Below are 19,917 nucleotides of genomic sequence, written 5' to 3'. Positions count from 1 at the left end.
GCTGCCTCTGGCTTTATTCCTGGGCCCCAGCTGGGTACAATTGGGCTCCATCTACTGGCTGGACTACAGCATTGCTGCCACCCAAACATGTGCCAACTCAGCCACAGATTCACCAGCCTGTTTAGGCGGTGAGCGTATTTTAGCTCGCCCACGGAGCCAGATGGACCCAGAACGGCTTCACACAGCCGTTCTATGGGATCCCTGGCCTCCTGGCAATTCCTTGGATGACCTGGTGGAGTCTTGGAATGACAGACTCTCCAGAGCCATCGATGAAATCGCACCTAGGCGTCCTCTGTGCCCTCTTCCAAAGCCGGCACCTTGGTACAACCAGGAGTTGTGGCAATTAAAGCGAGGACTCAGATGACTAGAGAGGCAATGGCGGCATACTCGAGATGAAGCGACTAGAACATCTTATAGAGAGTTTATGAAGTCCTATGAGATGGCAGTCAAAGCTGCAAAGAAAACATACTTTGCAGCGAACATTGCGTCTACAATTTTGCGCCCGGCACAATTGTTCAATACAATTCAGACTCTTACAACGCTGCCACAAAGCAGACCAAATTCTAAGGAACTGGAGATTGGCTGTGAGGCTTTTGTGAATTTCTTTGCAGATAAGATCGCATTGCTCCGCTGCGACCTCCCCACCGCATTGGAGACAGTATGCAAACCTGAGGCTCCGTGCCTGTCTTCGGATTGTGTTCTGGACTGGTTCAATGTTCCCAGCCTGGAGGAAGTTGACAGGATCCTCTTGTCTGCATGCCCTACAACTTGTGATCTGGACCCTTGCCCCTCCTGGCTTATTAAAGCTTGCCAGAGGGAGCTGAGATATCCTGTACGGGATATCATGAATAGATCCCTGATGGAAGGGCATTTTCCAGCACCTCTTAAAGAGGTGGTGGTCTGCCCTCTCCTGAAAAAATCAACTCTAGATCTGGCCAAATTGGCACACTATCGGCCGGTCTCAAATTTACCCTTTTTGGGTAAACTCATTGAGAGGGCAGTGGCGTTGCAGTTACAGAGTTTTCTGGAGGATGCTTCTGTTCTCGATCCCCATCAGTCCGCTTTCGCCCGGGTCACGGGACAGAGACAGCGCTGGTTGCTTTGGTGGATGACCTTCAGCAACATCTGGACCGAGGCAGCTCGGTGGTACTGATGTTGTTAGACCTATCAGCAGCGCTCAATACGGTTGACCATCGGTTGCTGACTTGCCGTCTCGCTGACACGGGGATTCAGGGGCTGGCCTTACAATAACTTTCCTCTTTCCTCGATGGTCGGGGACAAAGGGTGGTGATTGGGGGTGAACTGTCCCGGAGGCACACACTTGATTGCGGGGTGCCTCAGGGGGCAGTGCTTTCCCCGATGATGTTCAACATCTACATGCGCCCCCTTGACCAGATTGCCTGGAGGTACGGGTTGGGTTGTCACCAATATGCTGATGACACCCAGCTCTATCTACTCATGGATGGACGGCCTGACTGTGTCCCAGAAAATTTGGACCTGGCGTTACAAGCCGTGGCTAGATGGCTCAGGCTGAGTAGATTGAAACTAAACCCAGCGAAGACAGAGGTCCTTTGCTTGGGTCGACATGGTCCAGGAAGGGAAATTCCCCTACCGGCCTTTGACGGTGTGCCACTGACAATGGCACACAGGGTCAAGAGCTTGGGGGTACTATTGGAGCCTGCCCTGACAATGGAGACCCAAATAGCAGCCACTGCTAAGTCCGCATTCTTTTATCTTAGGTGGGCAAGGCAGCTGGCCCCTTTCCTGGAACACAACGATCTGGCAACAGTGATCCATGCAATGGTCACTTTGAGGCTGGACTACTGTAATGCCCCTGTAATGCCCATGGGGCTGCCCCTGTGCTGAACCCGAAAGTTGCAGCTAGTGCAGAATGCCGCCGCCTAGCTGTTATTAGGGCTCCCCAGGTGGAAGCATATTCAGCCGGGGCTCCAGGGACTGCACTGGCTGCCAATAATATACCGGGTTCGGTATAAGGTGCTGGTTATTACCTTTGAAGTCCTGTATGGCCTAGGACCTGCCTACCTCAGGGACCGTCTCTCCCCACACGTTCCCCAGAGAGTGCTTAGATCTGATTCTCAAAATCTACTAACAATCCCCGGGCCGAAGGAGGCCTGTCTAAAGTCAACCAGGGACAGGGTCTTTTCTATTACAGCCCCTTGCTGGTGGAACCAGCTACTGGAAGAGGTGAGGGCCCTGCGGGACCTTGGGCAGTTCCGCAGGGCCTGTAAGACAGTCCTCTTCCGGTTGGCATATAACTGACCGGTACATGAAAAACCCCAAAGGAAGGTTGTAGGATAGCATATTGATAGATCGTTTTCTTGTTTTAACTGCTGTAAACTATTTAATATATTTTAATTTTATGTTGTGAGCCGCCTCGGTGGGGAGGGCAGGATATAAATCGAATAAAATGAAATGCAAGGACTTAGAGAAGCCACAGAAAACAGGAATCTGCTTCGCAAAGATGTTAAACATTCCAAGGCCTTTTGTGCATGAAAATATGATACAGTCTAGTAGCACCTTAAAGACTAACAAAATTTGTGGCAGTCACTGCTCACTTCTTCAGACTTATGAAAGCTCCAACCCTGCCACAAATTTTGTTAGGTCTTTAAGGTGCTGCTGGACTCTTGCTCTTTTCTACTGCCACAGACATGGCTACCCATCAGTTATTATGGTTGCTGTCAAGGGCAGCATGTTTGAGTAAGAAACTCTTAAGTTTGCCACATTCTGATCAATTGGCTCTGGTGAAGAAGCTTCTAAAGGCGGCAGTTTATTCTGAAGCGACACAAAAGGATCCCATCCTCTGGAATATTTACAACTCCTGTCAATTTGATATCCACATGGGAACAGTGACCATAATGTTATTGAGTTCAACATTTGTATAAATAGGTGTTAACTAAAAAGGCCAACACAACCACTTTTAACTTTAAAAGGGGTAACTTCTCTGAGATAAGGAGGCATGTGAAACTGAAAGGAAAGGTAAAAAGGGTCAAAACCCTTGGTGAAGCTTGGAGACTATTTAAAACTACAATCCTAGAAGCTCAGATAAAACATATACTACAAGTTAGGAAAGGCACAAATAGGTATAGAAAAGGCCTGCATGGAAGCTGTAAAAGGTAAGAAGGATTCCTTTAAGTGATCAAAAGCTAGTCTTAATTAGGTTAATAAAAGGGAACACAGGCTGTGGCAAATAAAATGCAAGTCTGTGATCAGGCAGGCAAAAAGGGGCTAAGAGGAACATATTGCAAAAAGCATAAAGACAAACAATAAAAATTTCTTCAAATACATTAGAAGCAGGAAACCAGCCAGAGAGGCAGTGGGGTCCTTGCATGACCAAGGGGTAAAAGGATTACTGAAGGATGATGGGGAAATGGCTGAGAAACTGAATTTTTTGCCTCTGTCTTCATTGTGGAAGATGAGAAGTGCTTGCCCATTCCAGAACTGCTGATTTCAGGAGGGGTGTTGAAAGACCTGAGTCAGCTTGAGGGGATGAGAGAGGAGGTCCCATGACAATTTAAAAACTGATAAATCACCATGGCATACATCCAAATGTGAACTTGTTGATCTACTGACAAAAAATATTAATCTTTCATTAAAATCTGCCTCCATTCCTGAGGACTAAAAGGTAGCTAATGTCACCCCCATCTTTAAAAAGGGTTCCGTAGGAAATCCAGGAAATTACAGGCCAGCCAGTCTGATGTCATTACTGGGTAAGTTGGTGGAAACGGTTATTAAAGAGAGAATTAGTAGGCACACCGATGAACAAAAGCTATTGAGGAAGATTCAGCATGGGTTCTGTAAGAGAAGATCTTGTCTCACTAACCTGCTGGTGTTCTTTGAGGTGGTAAACAAACATATGGACACGGGGGATCTCATAGATGCCGTTTACCTTGACTTCCAGAAAGCTTTTGATAAAGTTTCTAATCAAAGGCTTCTAAGTAAGCTCAACAGTCATGGGGTAGAAGGACAAGTCCTCTTGTGGATCAAAAACTGGCTAATTAATAGGAAACAGAATGAGAATAAATGGACAATTTTCAAGCTGGAGGGTGGTAAAAGCAGTAGGGTGACGCAGGGTTGAGTAATGGGTCTCATGCTTTTTAACTTATTCTTTAATGATTTGAAGTTAGGGGTAAGGAGTGAAGTGGCTAAGTTTGTGGATGTTCAGAGTGCTGAGAACCAGGGAGGATTGTGAGGCACCTCCAAAGGGATTTGTTGAGAATGGTTGAGTGCATGTTGACGTGGCAAATGATATTCAATGTGGCCAAGTGCAAAGTAATGCACACTGGGGACAAAAATCCTAACTATAAATACATGTTGATGGGGTCTGAACTGGCAGAGACTGACCAAGAGAAAGATCTTGGAGTCATGGTAGAGCTAACTTAAAATGTTGAGACAGTGTGCAATAAAAAAGGCCAGCGTTCTGCTGGGAATTATTAGGAAGGGAATTGAAAACATAACAGCCACTATCATAATGTCTCTGTATAAATTGATGGTATGGCCTCATTTGGAATACTGTGTACAATTCTGGTCATCACACGTCAAAAAAAGTATTATAGCATTGGAAAAAGTGCAGAAAAGGGCAACTAGAATGATTAAAGGGTTGGAACACTTTCCCTATGAAGAAAGTTAAAGCACTTGGGACTTTTAAGCTTGGAGACACAACGACTGAGGGGTGACAAGATTATACATGGGATAGAGAGGGTAGAGAAAGAAGTACTTTTCTCCCTTCCAAGAACTTAGAACTTGTGGGCACGCAATTAAATTGCTGAGCAGTCAGTTTAGAACGGATAAAAAGGAAGTACTTCTTCACCCAAAGAGTGATTAACACATGGAATTCACTACCACAGGAAATGGTGGCAGCTACAGCATAGATGGCTTCAAGAGGGGATTGGATAAACATATGGAGCAGAGGTCCATCAGTGGCTATAGATGGAACTGTCTGGGGCAAGTGATGTATCTAGGTGCTTGGGGCAGGTGGCTAACAGTGGAAGGGCTTCTAGTATCCTGGCCCCTCTGGTGGACCAGACAGCGTGTCAGACTGGATGGGCCACTGGCCTGATCAAACATGGCTTCTCTTATGTTCTTATGGTAGCTTCACTTCTGAAGCAAGCCACTAAGAAGCAGTGTTAGTCTCCAAACACACTTGACCCTAAATGCTTGGTCTTTGCAGACATGCTACACTTTATCTGTAACTCCTACCTGGAGGTTTGTTTTCACTTTAACAATTATTTGGCAGAATATCAGATGAGACTACTCCAACCAAGTCTTGAGGCCAAACTGCAGTATGGGCAGTGTATTTTCCCTCTCCAAGAATAGATGTTACTTGGATTCCCCTCCAACAGCTCTTAACAAATCCAGATAAGCTGCCAGCAATTACCTCCCCAAGTCAACAGAATCCCCTTGCAGTCTTGTTGTTTCTGCTGTTAAGATGTCCCAAATTTTACTTTGAAGTTCAGTCAATGAATTCTTAAAACTACTTCACCACAAAGGACAAGACAGCAAAGGCTTTTAAAATAGAAAATCTGCTGCCATCTCTGACCAGAAGAGAGTAGATGGCAGCAGGAGAGACATTTTACCCTAGTCCATGTAGAGGAAACCTGGTCAGTCAGTCCTGGGTCCTGGATTGTAGGGGCCACTGTTCAATACTGTACTAAGATCCATGCCTGGCCAAGCAGAACAAGAGTAAAATGCTTGCCTTCCAGCACCATGTGGATAGGTTTGTCTATAGCGTTGGGAACATTTACAAGGCTGCTGAAATCTATTCATTACTAAGCTAGCTCATCTACCCATCCAGGTCAAGATGTAACGACAACCCAAGGTCCACAAGTCAGGAGTGTCAAACACAACAGGGATGTCCTCCAAAGACAGGTCCATAAGAACACAGCATGCAGACAGGCTTTGGGATGGACAAACCCATCTATTCTGTCCTACTTAAAACAACAATGCAACAATGTTGGCTGGAGTAGACAGATACAGATCATCATCACTTTCTGCAAGGCTGAAGGCAACTGCTTTCTTAAATAACAGTCCAAGTTTACTATCTTATGCAGAAAACACTATGCCACAGTTAAGACATTTGTCTTTAAGGTGTTGCAGAATGCTTGTTCTGGAAGTTAATGAGATATCCAAATGCTTTTTAAGGGAAGAAAGGAGACAGATAAAATGCAGTACTGCTTCCGCTGTGTTTCCAGTCTGCATTTTTCAACATTGCCCAGAAGAGGTCACTCTTCTTTAATAGAAACAAGTGGTGTTTCCATTAAGGTCATTCAGTCTTCTGTCCTCTTCCTCACATAGTCTTAGAAGGTTTTTGTCTGCAAAGGAATCTGAAATGACAACGCAAAGCAGTGAAAGCAGCCCTTGGGGCTGAAAGCATATCAATTTCATTTAACTATTTTAAAGTATGTTGCTGGGAACCTCTGGAACCTTTTTAAAGATGGGGGTGGCATTTGCTACCTTCCAGTCCTCAGGAACGGAGGCAGATTTCAATGAAAGATTACAGATTTTGTTAGAAGATCCACAAGTTCAACTTTGAGTTCTTTCAGAACTCTCGGATTTATGCCATCCGGACCCGGTGACTTATTAGTTTTTATTCGTCTATCAATTGTAGGACCTCTTATGTATGTTTAACATTATTCTTTGAGCCACCTAGTATGTTAATTTTAAGGTCAGAAAAGCAGGATACCAATATTCTAAATTAATATAATATCCGGCAACTTTTTCTTTTTGCCATGTTTTCCTAATTCTAGGATATTGTTTACTGGATGCCTTATGCTTTCAGATTACATTTTATCCCATGTGACCCACTGTGCAGGAGCCACTACGAAAAAAACCCTGTTCCCCACTGGGATCAATCTAATCTTAGGTAATGAAAGGCATACAAGTAGGATGGTCTCTTATGTTCTCAGTGTGCAAGAGGCAGCACTAAACAGGATTATAAATTGTTTCTTCCCTACAAGGGCACAAACACACTCACACACCCCATAGCAGCAAGAGTATGGCGGATGACATCCACACCACACCCTGAACCTTGTGTTGCTCCATAGTGCTGCAATCTTCCATCACAGCTGTGTAGAAGTATAGGTGTTACAGAGATAGCACTGGGACCTGAAATACTCTTTTACCTACTGATAAATGCAGTAATGCTACAATGCAGCTTAGCAGGAAAATGCAAAAAAGTAGTTTATGTTAGATAGTGTAATTCTGCATGCAAGAGGATTTGGGAGAGAAAAGGTTAAGGAGAATTCTCTCTCACTCAGTTACTCTTGGCAATTGGCCTCACCCTCTCATCAGTTAGATGCTGAACCTCTTTGGCTGTTACTTGTCTTGTGTTTTCATCTTATACAGAACCTCTCTTCTTTCTTACCTGGGCTTGGAGCTGTATCAAGTTAACCTTTTTGAAGTTAGTCTGCTCACAATAAGTTAAATGTACCTACATGAATATGTAATCTAAAATGCGCTTCTCTTTTTGTAAATAATTTTTTCTCTCGTTACCACTGGAGTCTGTTCATCTTTGTAATTTGTTTGAACAGCATTTTCTCCTTAACCGGGAAACATGGAAGATTGGGGATAATAAGCTTCTGTGCTTCCAAAGCAATTGATTTTTTTTTTACATTTAGCCCTATAGGTTATGGACCCAGAGTCTATCAGAAGCTCAGATTAAGCTTAATGTTTAAAAAGGACTTTAAAGCCCTTGATTAGCGTATCCTCCCCTTTCTGATCTTTGAAAATTCTCCATTGTTTTCTCCACATGGCTGTGATAAGGCTAGCTGAATCAAGAAGATATTTGGAGATCCCAAAACTTACTGCTGAGAACTATAGAAGGTGGTTTAAAAGATTTCATATACTCCTTGAAGCAAAAGGAACTGCTGGAATCCTACAGGAAGAAAACCAATAGAAAAAGGCAAGAAATTGGGACTTTTTATGATCAAAAATGGGATTGCTAAGAATATTATGGTATCATGGGATGACAGTGAGACTATCATGTTTGAAAATTCCCAGGCAGCAAAAAAAAAAATGCTTAAGAGCCTAGGAGCGTCTTTTGGGTTTACTAGTATTAAATCACAAGGAGCATTTATAAGAAAACTTTGCAAAACAAGGTTTCATAGAGAAAATTGTGATACACACACACACACACACACACACGGCTTTTGTTTTTTTAAAGCAGGAATGCAGTTCTGCCTGGCTTGGCATCAGGGGGTGTGGCCTAATATGCAAATGAGTTCCTATTGGGGTTTTCTACAAAAAAGCAGTGTGTGTGTGTGAACTGAGGCAGGAGTTTGAATTTTTAGCCATCTGTGGCTTTAATTTAACAGATGAACAAAAGGCAAATGTTATGCTTGGTACTTTGGTGGAAGACTTTTCTGTGTTTGTGAGTGTGCAGAGTCAAAGCCAAAAGGAAGGTGCGGGTTTTTTTTCAGTCAGGCACTAAAAGAATTGTGGGAGAATGCTCAAAATGGTTTGTTGAATTTAAATCTCCAAATGGCTCAATATATCTTTCTTGAATGAATTTGTAAGAACAAGTGCCACCCACAGAAAAGGAGAAAAACTAATCACTGCAATGCTTTAATTGCAACAAAATGGGATAATGGTGGTGAGTTTATACCACATCACACACAATTTTCTTGGCAAAGGAAGGCATCCTGCACAGGAAGTTGGTGAGCTTCATACTTGAGCAGAATGACACTGCTGAAAGGAATCTGAGATCTTTAGTGGAGATTAGCAAATGCATGCTCATGGATGCAGGCCTATCCAATAAATGGTGGGGCGAAGCAATCCTGACTGCAAACTATATGCAGAACAGACTGCCCAGAAAAGGGAGCACACATACGCCTTACAAAATATGGCATGGCAATGTGTCAGACATGGGACACAGAGTATTTGGCTGCAAGGCCTTTGAATTTGAACACCAGGAGAAAAACACAAAAACTAGATCCCAGAACAAGAAAGGTCAAACATCATAGCTGCAACTGGCTGCCTGTGGCCTCCAAGACCTGCCAATGGCTAGCTGCAGTGCTGTACAGGATGTTCACAAACCTTCACTGTAATTGCTCTGTTCAACTGAGAAGAAGTTGCACATCATGACTGGGCTACATGCTCACAGGAGAAGGGAGGGCACAAAGGAGGAGGAGGTGGGGAAAAGAAAAAGATTCTAAGACCTGGTTTAAAATGGATCAGGCAAGCCTGGCTTCATGTAGCCTGCAGAGTCCTATTTCCAAGATACGTTCCCTGAAAATAACTTTTACCAATACCTGAAGCTCTCTCAAGGTGGTCTGACATGCCTTTGACAGTGGCCAGCTAATACCTGGGAGGCAGAGAGTGAGAGTTAATCTAAGACTTTAAATTGATTATTTAAAATAAACTATCTTAAATGTAGGTATTTTTAAATATTTCAGTAACATTAAGCAAGCTTTGAAAATAATCTGATTTTACAGTGAACTGGAATGTAATCCTGTACAGCATACTCAAGTTTATGCACATTCTCTTAAAACTGAATTGATGACCCTTTTTTCAAACACATCAAGTTAAAGCCAGTTTTATTATAAAGCAGTATACTTTTACTTTTGCAGTCAAGATATTTAAAATTGTTTCTATCTTGCTTTGCTTCATGTTCAAAGTGGCTTACAAAAATTTAATACAATCATCAACACATAAAACAGAAAGACGACAGGAGTATTATTTGACTAACTTCTTATTAATTGCTTATTAAACTGTGGAATTCATTCCAGCAGACACAGTGATGGCCACAAACATGAAAGGAATTAAGACAGATTCCTAAATGATACATCTGTCAATGGTTATTAGCCATGCAGACTAAAGGGAATTTGCAATTTCAGAGACAGTAAACATCTGACTATCAGCCACAGCAGGTAACATCAAAGGAAGCCCTGAGTCTCTATTCATGGTTTGCTGGCCCTCCAGGCCTACTGATTGATCACTGAACGAAACAGACTGGACTAGATGGATCAGCGGTCTGATCCAATAATTCTCTTGGTTTGTTATGGGAAGCCATTATTAGTGTAGGACAAAATGAAGACCTCATTCTGGGGAAAAGAGAAGAGGGAGAATGAATGCTATCTAAAGCCTTATGAAATAAGCAATTTTTCACTTTGCACTACCAAGAAGGCCCTACCTCTTGTGACTGCCCTCAAAAGGGTATGAGTACCCAGAGATGGGCCTCCCCAGAACATCTAGGCAGATGGATAGGTTCATACAAAGAAGATGGTCCTTCAAGCACCCTATGGCTAGGTTATGTAAGGTTTTAAGGAATTAAGTCAGCTGTTTGGAATCACATCCAGAAAAACTAATTCTTTTAATACAGGGATGATGTGACCTCTTGTTGGTAGCCTTTCCAAACTGTTTTGGACCAGACAAGGTTTTCTCAAGCCATCTGATATGTGGAATCAGGCACTATGAATATACTGATACTCAACTATTTCTCCTTTTCATCTAAGTCAGATGAAGCGGTGGAAGTGTTGAATGTGTGCACCTTCTGGCAGAAATGGAGCCAGATATCCTTAATTTCTCAGCTGTTTCCCTAAATACATGCACTGCAAAAGGCATGGGGCTGTACAACCAGAGATTTTGGATTGTTGTCCTATTTATTGTAACAGCCAGTAACTACACATGCTTGTTCAGAAAAGGTATGAAGTTGATAACTGGAAATTTGATTTAAACTAATTCCTCTTTCATCTGTGATCCAAGCAAAGGACTGCTTCAGCCTCAACCATCATAGCTTACTACATACACATGGGGAGGAGGGCTCCACACTTCTTCCCACTATGCCTACAAATATACCTTTCCGGTTCATCCCCATCTGGAGGCACTTGAGGAGCCGGCAATACTGGCATCTGTTGCGCTGCTTGCGGGACATGACACAGTTCTTGTCTCTGCTGCATCTGTACACCCTCTTATTACAAATGCTCCGCTTGAAGAAGCCTTTGCAGCCCTCACAGGAGATGATGCCGTAGTGCAACCCTGTTGCGCGATCTCCACAGATAAGGCAGGTTCGCTGATCAACTCGGTCATCTGCAAGAGAAACAGCTGTTAGGATTAGGAGAAAGGCACCATTTTGTCTTGTAGCCTAGGAAACACCCCCTCTCAAAGGAAGTATTTGGGAAAGTTCAGTATATATCCTCCAACCAGGGACTTATACTGGGAAGGGAAAGACCCAGATAAGGGCTTGGATGGCAGCAGCTTGGAAAAGATCCTACACTTGGCTCAGCAAAATAATAGAACAGATTAAAGCTGAAGGTCCTTCTTTTCTATGTGTAGGGTTTATGTGTCAGGAACTATTATGCCTGTGTGTCCACTACCATCAATCTGACCTAGCAGTTGACCAAAAAGTACCACTAATTTTGGGGGAGAGAAGCACAAGTAAAGAGCTGTATCATGTGACCTTTGAATGCAAATTACTTCTCTAAGTCTAGAAATCATTTAATTCTTCCTTTGCTCCAAAATATAGATCAGGGGTGGCCAAACTTGCATGGCATAAGAACCACATAGAATAAATGTCAGATGTTTGAGAGCTGCAAGGACGGAAAAGGAAGGGAGGCAAATAGATGGTGGAAAGAGAGAGGTGGAAAGAAAGCAACTTTAAATGCTTTCTCCAAGCCACCAGCTGGCTTGGCAAAGTGATTTAAAGAGAGAAATGCCTTCTCCAAGCCAGCTAACAGGATAGTGGGGGCTTTGAGAGCCGCACAATGTGTGTGAAAGAGCCACATGTGGCTCCTGAGCCACAGTTTGGCCACCCCTGATATAGATCATATACAGATATTACCTCTTTTATTAGAAGATAACAGACCTATCACTCTTTTAGATGCAAAATTTTATGCATCTTATAGATTTTTGCAGCTGTTTGAATGGGGTCTAGCTTTTTCTATAATTTAGTAATTTGTTTATAACTAATAAATTAAGAAGCAATATGAAGTAGATAGTTAAAAGTAAATACATTGGAATATATGAACCTGTCTGATTCTGAGTCAGACCACTGGCCCATCTTGCTCTCCAGAGTCTCAGGCAGAACATTTTCTCCAACACATGAGATCTGCCTTCCTGGAGATGCCAGGAATCCAACCTGGGACCTTCTTCAGGCAAAGCAGGTGTTCCACCACTGAGCCATGATCCAGAGGAACATTTGTCTCACTACTGCTATACACTGCAGAGAAGAACTTTTAGAAGGATTCAGTCTAAGCTGATTCTGCTTTACCCATCCCACCACAGCTTCCAATCTCTCTGCCAGATTTTCTGGGGTAGTATCTGGCTGGTCACCCATCAACAGATAAAGCTTGGTATCATCAGCATACTAATGACGCCCCAGCCCAGACCTCCACAAGTTGGGCAAGGGGATGCAGTTGAGCAAAGGGATGCATGTGGACCCCCAAGTCTAGGGACAGCTTTAGAATATCCACCAGAGGGCCCCATATATTCTCACTACTGACTTTCACCAGCCATGAGGGACATAAGTCCAAGAGGCATGTGGTCAGCCTAACAACACTCAGGATCCTGTTGACGTCAGCTTGGGAGAGCTGTCAAAGACTGGATCCAAAGACAGCTAAGGGGCCTTCAGTTCATTCACTGTATTGATATTAGTGGGGAGGTTGTGGCAGAGCGACAAGACTTTCTCCACAAAAAAGCTGGCAAAAGCCTCACAGCTAATACCTGAATTTCTAAAAGTTTGGGTTCTCTCTATGACATATGTTAGCAACCTAATTACCTAATATGTTAGCAACCTAATTACCCTAAACCTAATTACCTAATATGTTAGCAACCTAATTACCCTAAACAATTGCACTGGTGAGAACCAGCCGAGGCTGTACAGAACTCTTTCTTCACAGCCTTCACTGCCATCTCATAGGATTTCATGATGTCCTATAAGACGTTCTTGCAGCTTCATCGTGAGTTTGCCGCCAAACTCGCTCTAGTTGTCTCAGCTCCCATTTCATCCCCAAGTTCCAGAGTGTACCAGGGGGACAGTCTAGAACGGGAGTGGACAGGATGTTAGGGGTGATGGCTTCAGAGAGATGGAAATTTCAGTCCTCTATTATTGGATCCCGTATAGAGTTCTGAAACCCAATTGGGTCCATTCATCTGTGCAGGCGAGCATAAAACTGCTTGCTGTCTAGATAAGTGGGGGCTGGGATACTTAGCTAAGCCTTCAGAGCAAAATAATTTGACCACGGCACTTCTTCCTTGGTTATCAGATCAATATCCATCCCCCTGCCAAAGATCAGATCCGGCGTGAGCCAACTTGGTGTGTAGGACCTGAAGACAATCCAGAAGAGTCCTAATGCTCCTGTGGAGGACACCAGGCCCAAAGCCTATGAGGAAGTGGTAGCATCAGCACAGACACTGAGGTCCCTCAAGACTGCCTGTCTTGGAAAGGTCTAGTCCACTACTGCCTCCAGCAAGCTCAGTAGGCTGTCTGCTGGGGTGCCAGGCAGTCAGTACACCAGAGAGATCACTAACCGCTCCTTAGCATCCCATACTAGGTCTACAAATTAATACTAGCAATCTTTGGGATGGTGAGTGGTCAAGAAAAACCCTCTCAGATGAGTATGGCCTCTGCTCCACCCGCAGTGCTGATGGAGGACCAAGAAACCGGGTGGGCCTAGCTCTTTCAGGGTGATTATTTCGCCCTTCTGTGTTCCAGGTCTTGGACACGTGCCAGGTCCGTGTCATGCACTGCAGAACAATTTTGTGGCATTGTGGTCTTATTACTAATGGATCTGGCATTGCATAGCATCAGTGTCAAAGGATGGTCTATTTTCCTAGCCCTCTCACTTCCTAGCCCTATCTCAGGATAGGATAAAGGTTGGAAAGGGGATGAGCATATCTCTGTCCCCATGCCTTCTACAGCCTTCTCCCACTGACATACCTCCCTCTACTCCCAGTTACTGGGATCCCCAGCCCAAAAGGTATCTGGCTGTCCTCAACCAACTTACTGGTGGATCCCCAGTCCAAAAGATATCTGACTGTCCTTGACCACAGCCAGTGCCTTTTTGGTTCTGGCTCCCACCTGGTGAAACTCTCTGCTGAATAACATCTGAGCACTGTGGGACCTTATACAGTTCCACAGGGCGTGTAAGGCAGAGATGTTCCACCAGGCTTTTGGTTGAGGACACTGACAGGCTCTATCTCATCTGATACTCTTCCCCCTTTGTTTTTCTGCTCTCCATGAGGCAGTGGTGCAACAGTAGTTTTAGTGCTATCTGGTAATGTTTTAAACGTGTTATTGTGAATTATTTTATTGACTTATGAATGTGTTTTATGTTGCTGTTCAGCGCTCTGAGCCTGTGTATATGGGGGAGAGCAGTCTAGAGGGTTAATTTATAAATAAATAAATGTATAATACTCAGACCCATTAGTATCAATTAGCCTGTATTTAATTTAAACAAGTGAGAGCTTGCTTGTGCTGGTTATCTTTGTATTTCACCACTGAAAAACACTCCTAGAAACTGATTAAGTGGGCATTGTTTAAAAACGATAACCACATTAAGGTAAAAGTGACTATGTTCAAGCCATTTTCCTCAGTCTTAATCAATATAACAGCACCCACGTACCACACCTCCCAAGCACAATGGATACCATATTTCACTTGGATAGCAGTTTAAAAACCAACACCCCCACGCCCCCTTCTTAAGACTTTCCCATCCCTACCAAGACAGAATCAGGCTGAAACAACACTGTCATATTCTTGAAACCAAATGTATTTAAAACCCGTAAAGACCTTCAAAGGCTAAGCTGAGGTCTCATTATCTTACATTAGATTGGATGGACTGACTCACCAACAGGCCAGTGAAATCCAAATCCTCCAGTCAATGGAATCTTTAGCCCTTCCCTGCTGAAGAAAAACATGGCTGGCAAATGCCAGTAACACTCCTACCTACCATAAACTGGTGTTCAAAACCAGACTATCCAGATGCCAAACCACCTCCCATTTAGTACTGTTACTTCCCTTTTCTAGATGATCTGTAAGGTGTACACATAAGGGATCCTAACACAAGCAGTCCCCCGAATTATTTTATACTGCCGTGCCCCTGAAATTGCAGGCTCAGAAAACAGGTGCAAGCAAAATCTAATTTCCAAAGAGTGCTTTCAATGCAATTAAACAAAGAGCATTACACAGGACAAGGTGACAAGTCACAAGCAATTTTTTCTTTTAGTTAAATAAAAACAGCTTCCACTCACAAAAGGACCATGAGAAAACAAAGAGCTAACAGCATGTGGACTTTGTATCATGGCAAATACTTGGTATGAAATGTGGGCTGCTAAGTGTATGCCATGTATCAAACTGAAGTTGGGAACCAGGAGATGTCAGGGGGCAGCTCTGCTAATGCTAGAGAGGAGCTGTGGTTAGAAAGAAAGAGAAAGGGGGGGGGGGAGCTGCTAGTTTTAACTGCATGAATAAAGGAAGCCTGGATCTGCAAAAAAGAATCTATAATATAAACTTCTATGCTAAGGAAGTCTGTAATCCTTTCGCCAGCTTTTGAAGAGATACTGGAGAGCTCTCCCCACCCCAAGTACTGTGGTTAAGAGAAGCTACTAAACAGACTTTGGAGTCATGAGTTGCATAATCTTGGTTTTGAGTTATCAGATGGCCACAGAAAAGGAGGTGGTGGTAGTAGAGAGATTAAGAGTCCTCTCTGGTGTGATTTAACTCATCAGTGCTTTCCTAGCCTCCCTCTTCCCCCTCCCAACCAAAACCATAAATACTGAACTGGTTTGCAGCAGGCAAATGCCACTTGCAGAGCACTGTGATCAAAGGTCTATTCAGCCATTGGGAGGGGGGGAGGCTAATACCAGGAATGTGCTTCACAGCAAAAAATTCAGTTTGAACATGAGTAACATGTGTTACAAAAGATATTGAAGGGAAGAGAAGACAGACAGACAGTCTAAGTGGAAACATCAATTACAGAAATAGTTTGAAAGAAGAATTTGATTTCTGTTTCTTCCAAGTTACAGCTGATTAAATAATCACAAGAGCTCCCTATGTGAAAACAAAACTGTAAGTAGGCGAGAATGATTCCCTGCCCATTCTATTCTTTACAGTAGTAGACCTTCACCATTTGCAGGTTCATGATTTCTTATTTGCAATCGACAGTCCAATCATGTGATGTAGTCTCCAACCTTATTTCCACTGAGCCATTATCACAATCATTAATTCTGCAGGGAATGCTGTTGTTTTGCTACTCTGAAGCAGCATACCCTTAAAAGGTAAAGGTAGTTCCCTGTGCAAGCACCAGTACCCTTAAAAAGGTAAAGGTACCCTTACCTCCCAGCATTTGTAGATTCTGACATTTCTGGTGATCCTCAGAAGTTAGAACCGATCCCTCCCTCAACTGGAAAGGGTCTACTGAATTTTCAAATTGGATGCCATACAATTTGCAGGAAACCAAGAAAGAGTCATTCAAACTTTTGTGCTATCTGAACAGATCAACCACACCAAACCCTAAGGAAACTTCAAAAGTCTATCACAGGCCTAGCAAACCATAGCAGCAACCTTCTGGTTGTGGCAAAACCCTACTCCAAATGGGCCCTGGGCAATTCACAGAGGCAGAGAGGTTTGTAACTCCTGACCTTTGTGATTGTCACCCTCATTAATGTGCACTCCTTTCATAAGGGACCACAAAAATGGACATGGCAGAAGTAGCCATGACCTTTCCATTTCCTTCACCTTTCATTTATTGCAAAACCAGAATGTCTCAGTGTCACTTAACCCTGAAATCTGCATAGACTCCAGAACATGCCAAAAAATCTACAGTTTCTGCATTAAATGCCAGGTAAGCTCTGTTTGGTTTATCTGGCAATGTACTACACCTTGTAAAAGCAACATCACCAAGAAAGCTAAGTGGAACGTGATATGTTTCATGGAGATCTGTGGTTTAAAGGGGAACTGGAAAGTAACCTTGCTTCCTGCTTAAAGCAGTACAAGAGGACACCCAGTCTTTGTTCTCCAAGCTATTGTACAATGTGGGGGAGGGTGATTAATCAACTGTTGCTGCTAGGACAAAAATTTCAGCCTCATCTTGAACCTTGAAAGGTTTCCTTACAGCTGTTCCTCTACTACATCCTCAACCCCCACCCCATCCCCAGTGATTGATTGATTGATTCCGGGATTTATATCCCGCCCTTCCCACAAGTGGCTCAGGGCGGCTTACAACAAACAATAAAACAATAAAATCGGAACAACATAATTACATTTAAAATCAAGCATTTAAAAACCTTAAAATTTTTTAGCATTAAAACTATACAGTAATCACAGAGATCTAGAAAGCTACATTTATCCAGTCAGGCGTAGGCTAACCGGAAGAGGGTCGTCTTACAGGCCCTGCGGAACTGAGTAAGATCCCGCAGGGCCCTCACCTCTTCCAGTAGCCGGTTCCACCACATAGGGGCCATTGTAGAAAAGGCCCTGTCTCTAGTTGTCTTGAGACGCACTTCCTTGGGCCCGGGGATGTTGAGAAGATTTTGAGTCCCAGACCTCAGTACTCTCTGGGGAACGTATGGGGAGAGACGGTCCCTCAGGTAGGCAGGTCCCAGGCCATATAGGGCTTTAAAGGTAATGACCAGCACCTTGTACCGGACCCGGTATGTTATTGGGAGCCAGTGCAGAGCCCGAAGACCCGGCCGAATGTGCCCCCATCTTGGGAGGCCCAGTAACAGCCGGGCCGCGGCATTCTGCACCAGCTGCAATTTCCGGGTCCGGCATAGGGGCAGCCCCATGTAGAGGACATTGCAGTAATCCAACCTCGAGGTGACCGTAGCATGGATCACTGTTGCTAGGTCGTCGGGGTCCACGAAGGGGGCCAACTGCCTTGCCCGTCTAAGATGAAAAAACGCGGACTTGGCAGTGGTCGCTATCTGAGCCTCCATCTTCAGGGACGGCTCCAGTAGCACCCCCAGGCTTCTGACCCTGTCCGCTGGCCTCAGCGGTACACCGCCAAAAGCTGGCAGGGGGATTCCCCCCCCCCCGGACCCCGACGGCCCAAACAAAGGACCTCTGTCTTCGCAGGATTCAGTGTCAGTCCACTCAGTCTGAGCCACTCAGCGACGGCCTGTAATGCCTGATCTAGGTTCTCTGGGGCGCAGACCGGTCGGCCGTCCATAAGTAGATAGAGCTGGGTGTCATCAGCATACTGGTGGCACCCCAGCCCATACCTTCGGGCAATCTGGGCAAGAGGTCGCATATAGATGTTGAATAACATCGGGGAGAGAACCGCTCCCTGGGGCACCCCGCAATTAAGTGAGCGCCTCTGGGATAGTCCCCCCCCAATCGCGACCCTTTGTCCCCGACCTTCAAGGAAAGAGGAAAGCTACTGCAAGGCCAGTGCATTAGAGAATTGTTTTCAGGTCACCTTCTGTCTTTGACCAATATTCTTATATATAGTATTCAGTTCTGCATGCCAAGCCCTGAATTGCAGGACAGCAGGTAGTTAAGTAAATTTGGGGGTGGGGCGATATTCAGCTTTTAGGCAGGCACACAGAGGCTCCACACTTTTTCATCATGCCTCTTCTTCACAACTTTCATAAGACAAACCAAGATGATTATTTTTAAAGCAAAGTGATTTGAATGAAACAGCAACCAATCTCTCTCAGCTACCCACACCCTTTTAATCTTAAGCTTCTCCAGATACTAAAATCATAAAATACTCAAATGGCCTCTTCAAGATGTGAAGTAATCCAGTTTTAAATTATGTTATGCTTTTTTTTAATGAAGTAAAAACATCACAGGCCAGGCCACAAAAATTTCTGCCTGAGTACCTGTTGATAAGACAGCACAAGATGGTCACAAATGGCACAGGGGAGCTTTCAAATCTGTGCTGGAAGCAGGTCTCCTTTCCGCTTTGTCCAGTGATGGCTGGAGAAATGGAAAGCCCCGCCTACAGCACACTGCCCTTTCAGAAGGTTTACTGCCAGCATCAAACAATTCAACAGGGGGCAGGGCTTCCCTGTAGTCTCAGAAAACTGCCACTCACCATCTTCAGTTATGGTCTGACAGCATGGATCTCCTGAGCAAGGAAAACAGACACTTCACACTTCCTTCCCCACCATGAGCATTAATTTTGCTTCCTGTTTTCAGCTCAAGGTCCTAATACTGAAAATTTCATTTGGTTATGTCTGGCTCCCTAAGTTTCAAGAGTGCTCATCTTGACAGTTGGATTTCACACATACCACATCAAAAATTTCAAATCAGGAAAACAGAGCTGAACTTCAGCTTAAAAAAACTCACCCATTTTTCAGTGCATGTTTTAATACTCACATCTTGCAATCAGCTGCCAGCAATGAAGAGAGACAGCTTAGTAAACTCCAATAGTTTGAAACCAATTTCTTGTTCATTAGGGCTCGAGGTTGCTTTGGTTCACTAACACTGCAAATTCTGAGAACACTTTCTTGGGAGTCTCACTGAACAAACCTGGGTAGGATTCTGAGTAGATCTGTTTAGGATTGTTCTGTAATCATGTGACATCACCCCATGCTCATTTTAGGGCACCTAAGAGTATTGTGCCACCTTAGACTGTTTTTTTTCATCTTGTTAGATGAGAAAAAACAAATGCAGGGAATGACCTAAGAATGGCAGCATTCACAGATTAGTAAGGAGAACTGAAGTGAGAAAACATCTGACTGGCTCTGTGTTACCAGAGCACCATTTAACTGGATTTTCTGGCAATCCCAGATACCACAAAGGAACCATTTATGGAAATGTTGAAGCCAACACCCTGTTTTACAGAATTACTTGGGGGACACAATACACAACATTTTGATAAACATTAAGATGTATCCATGGGGGTGTGAGGGAATCCCAAAGCAATGAATATGCTACCCTTTTATTAGCACCAACCAAAATATCACAGAACAGTGAGAATAAACTTCCAAGTACCCTAGAGTTCTTAATCAGGCAGC

The 19,917-nt window shown here is 43.9% G+C and overlaps 1 protein-coding gene across 6 annotated transcripts in view; it reads right to left on the bottom strand.

Moving 5' to 3' along the window:
• NR6A1 (nuclear receptor subfamily 6 group A member 1) overlaps window positions 1-19,917 on the bottom strand; it is a 145,367-nt gene that overhangs the window by 18,780 nt on the left and 106,670 nt on the right. For 4 of the 6 annotated variants that reach the window (XM_060250507.1, XM_060250509.1, XM_060250510.1 and 1 more), the window contains one exon: window positions 10,813-11,043. In XM_060250507.1, the coding sequence (XP_060106490.1) occupies window positions 10,813-11,043 (231 nt within the window). Of the gene's footprint in view, window positions 1-10,812; window positions 11,049-19,917 lie in introns of all 6 variants that reach the window. The other 2 variants (XM_060250504.1, XM_060250506.1) reach the window with 1 other exon arrangement.

The sequence above is a fragment of the Heteronotia binoei genome, chromosome 12 (assembly GCF_032191835.1).
Source record: "Heteronotia binoei isolate CCM8104 ecotype False Entrance Well chromosome 12, APGP_CSIRO_Hbin_v1, whole genome shotgun sequence".
In the NCBI taxonomy this organism is placed as follows: Eukaryota; Metazoa; Chordata; class Lepidosauria; order Squamata; family Gekkonidae; genus Heteronotia; species Heteronotia binoei.
The sequence above is the reverse complement of the archived record's forward strand: the minus strand, read 5'-3'. Positions and strand labels throughout refer to the sequence as shown.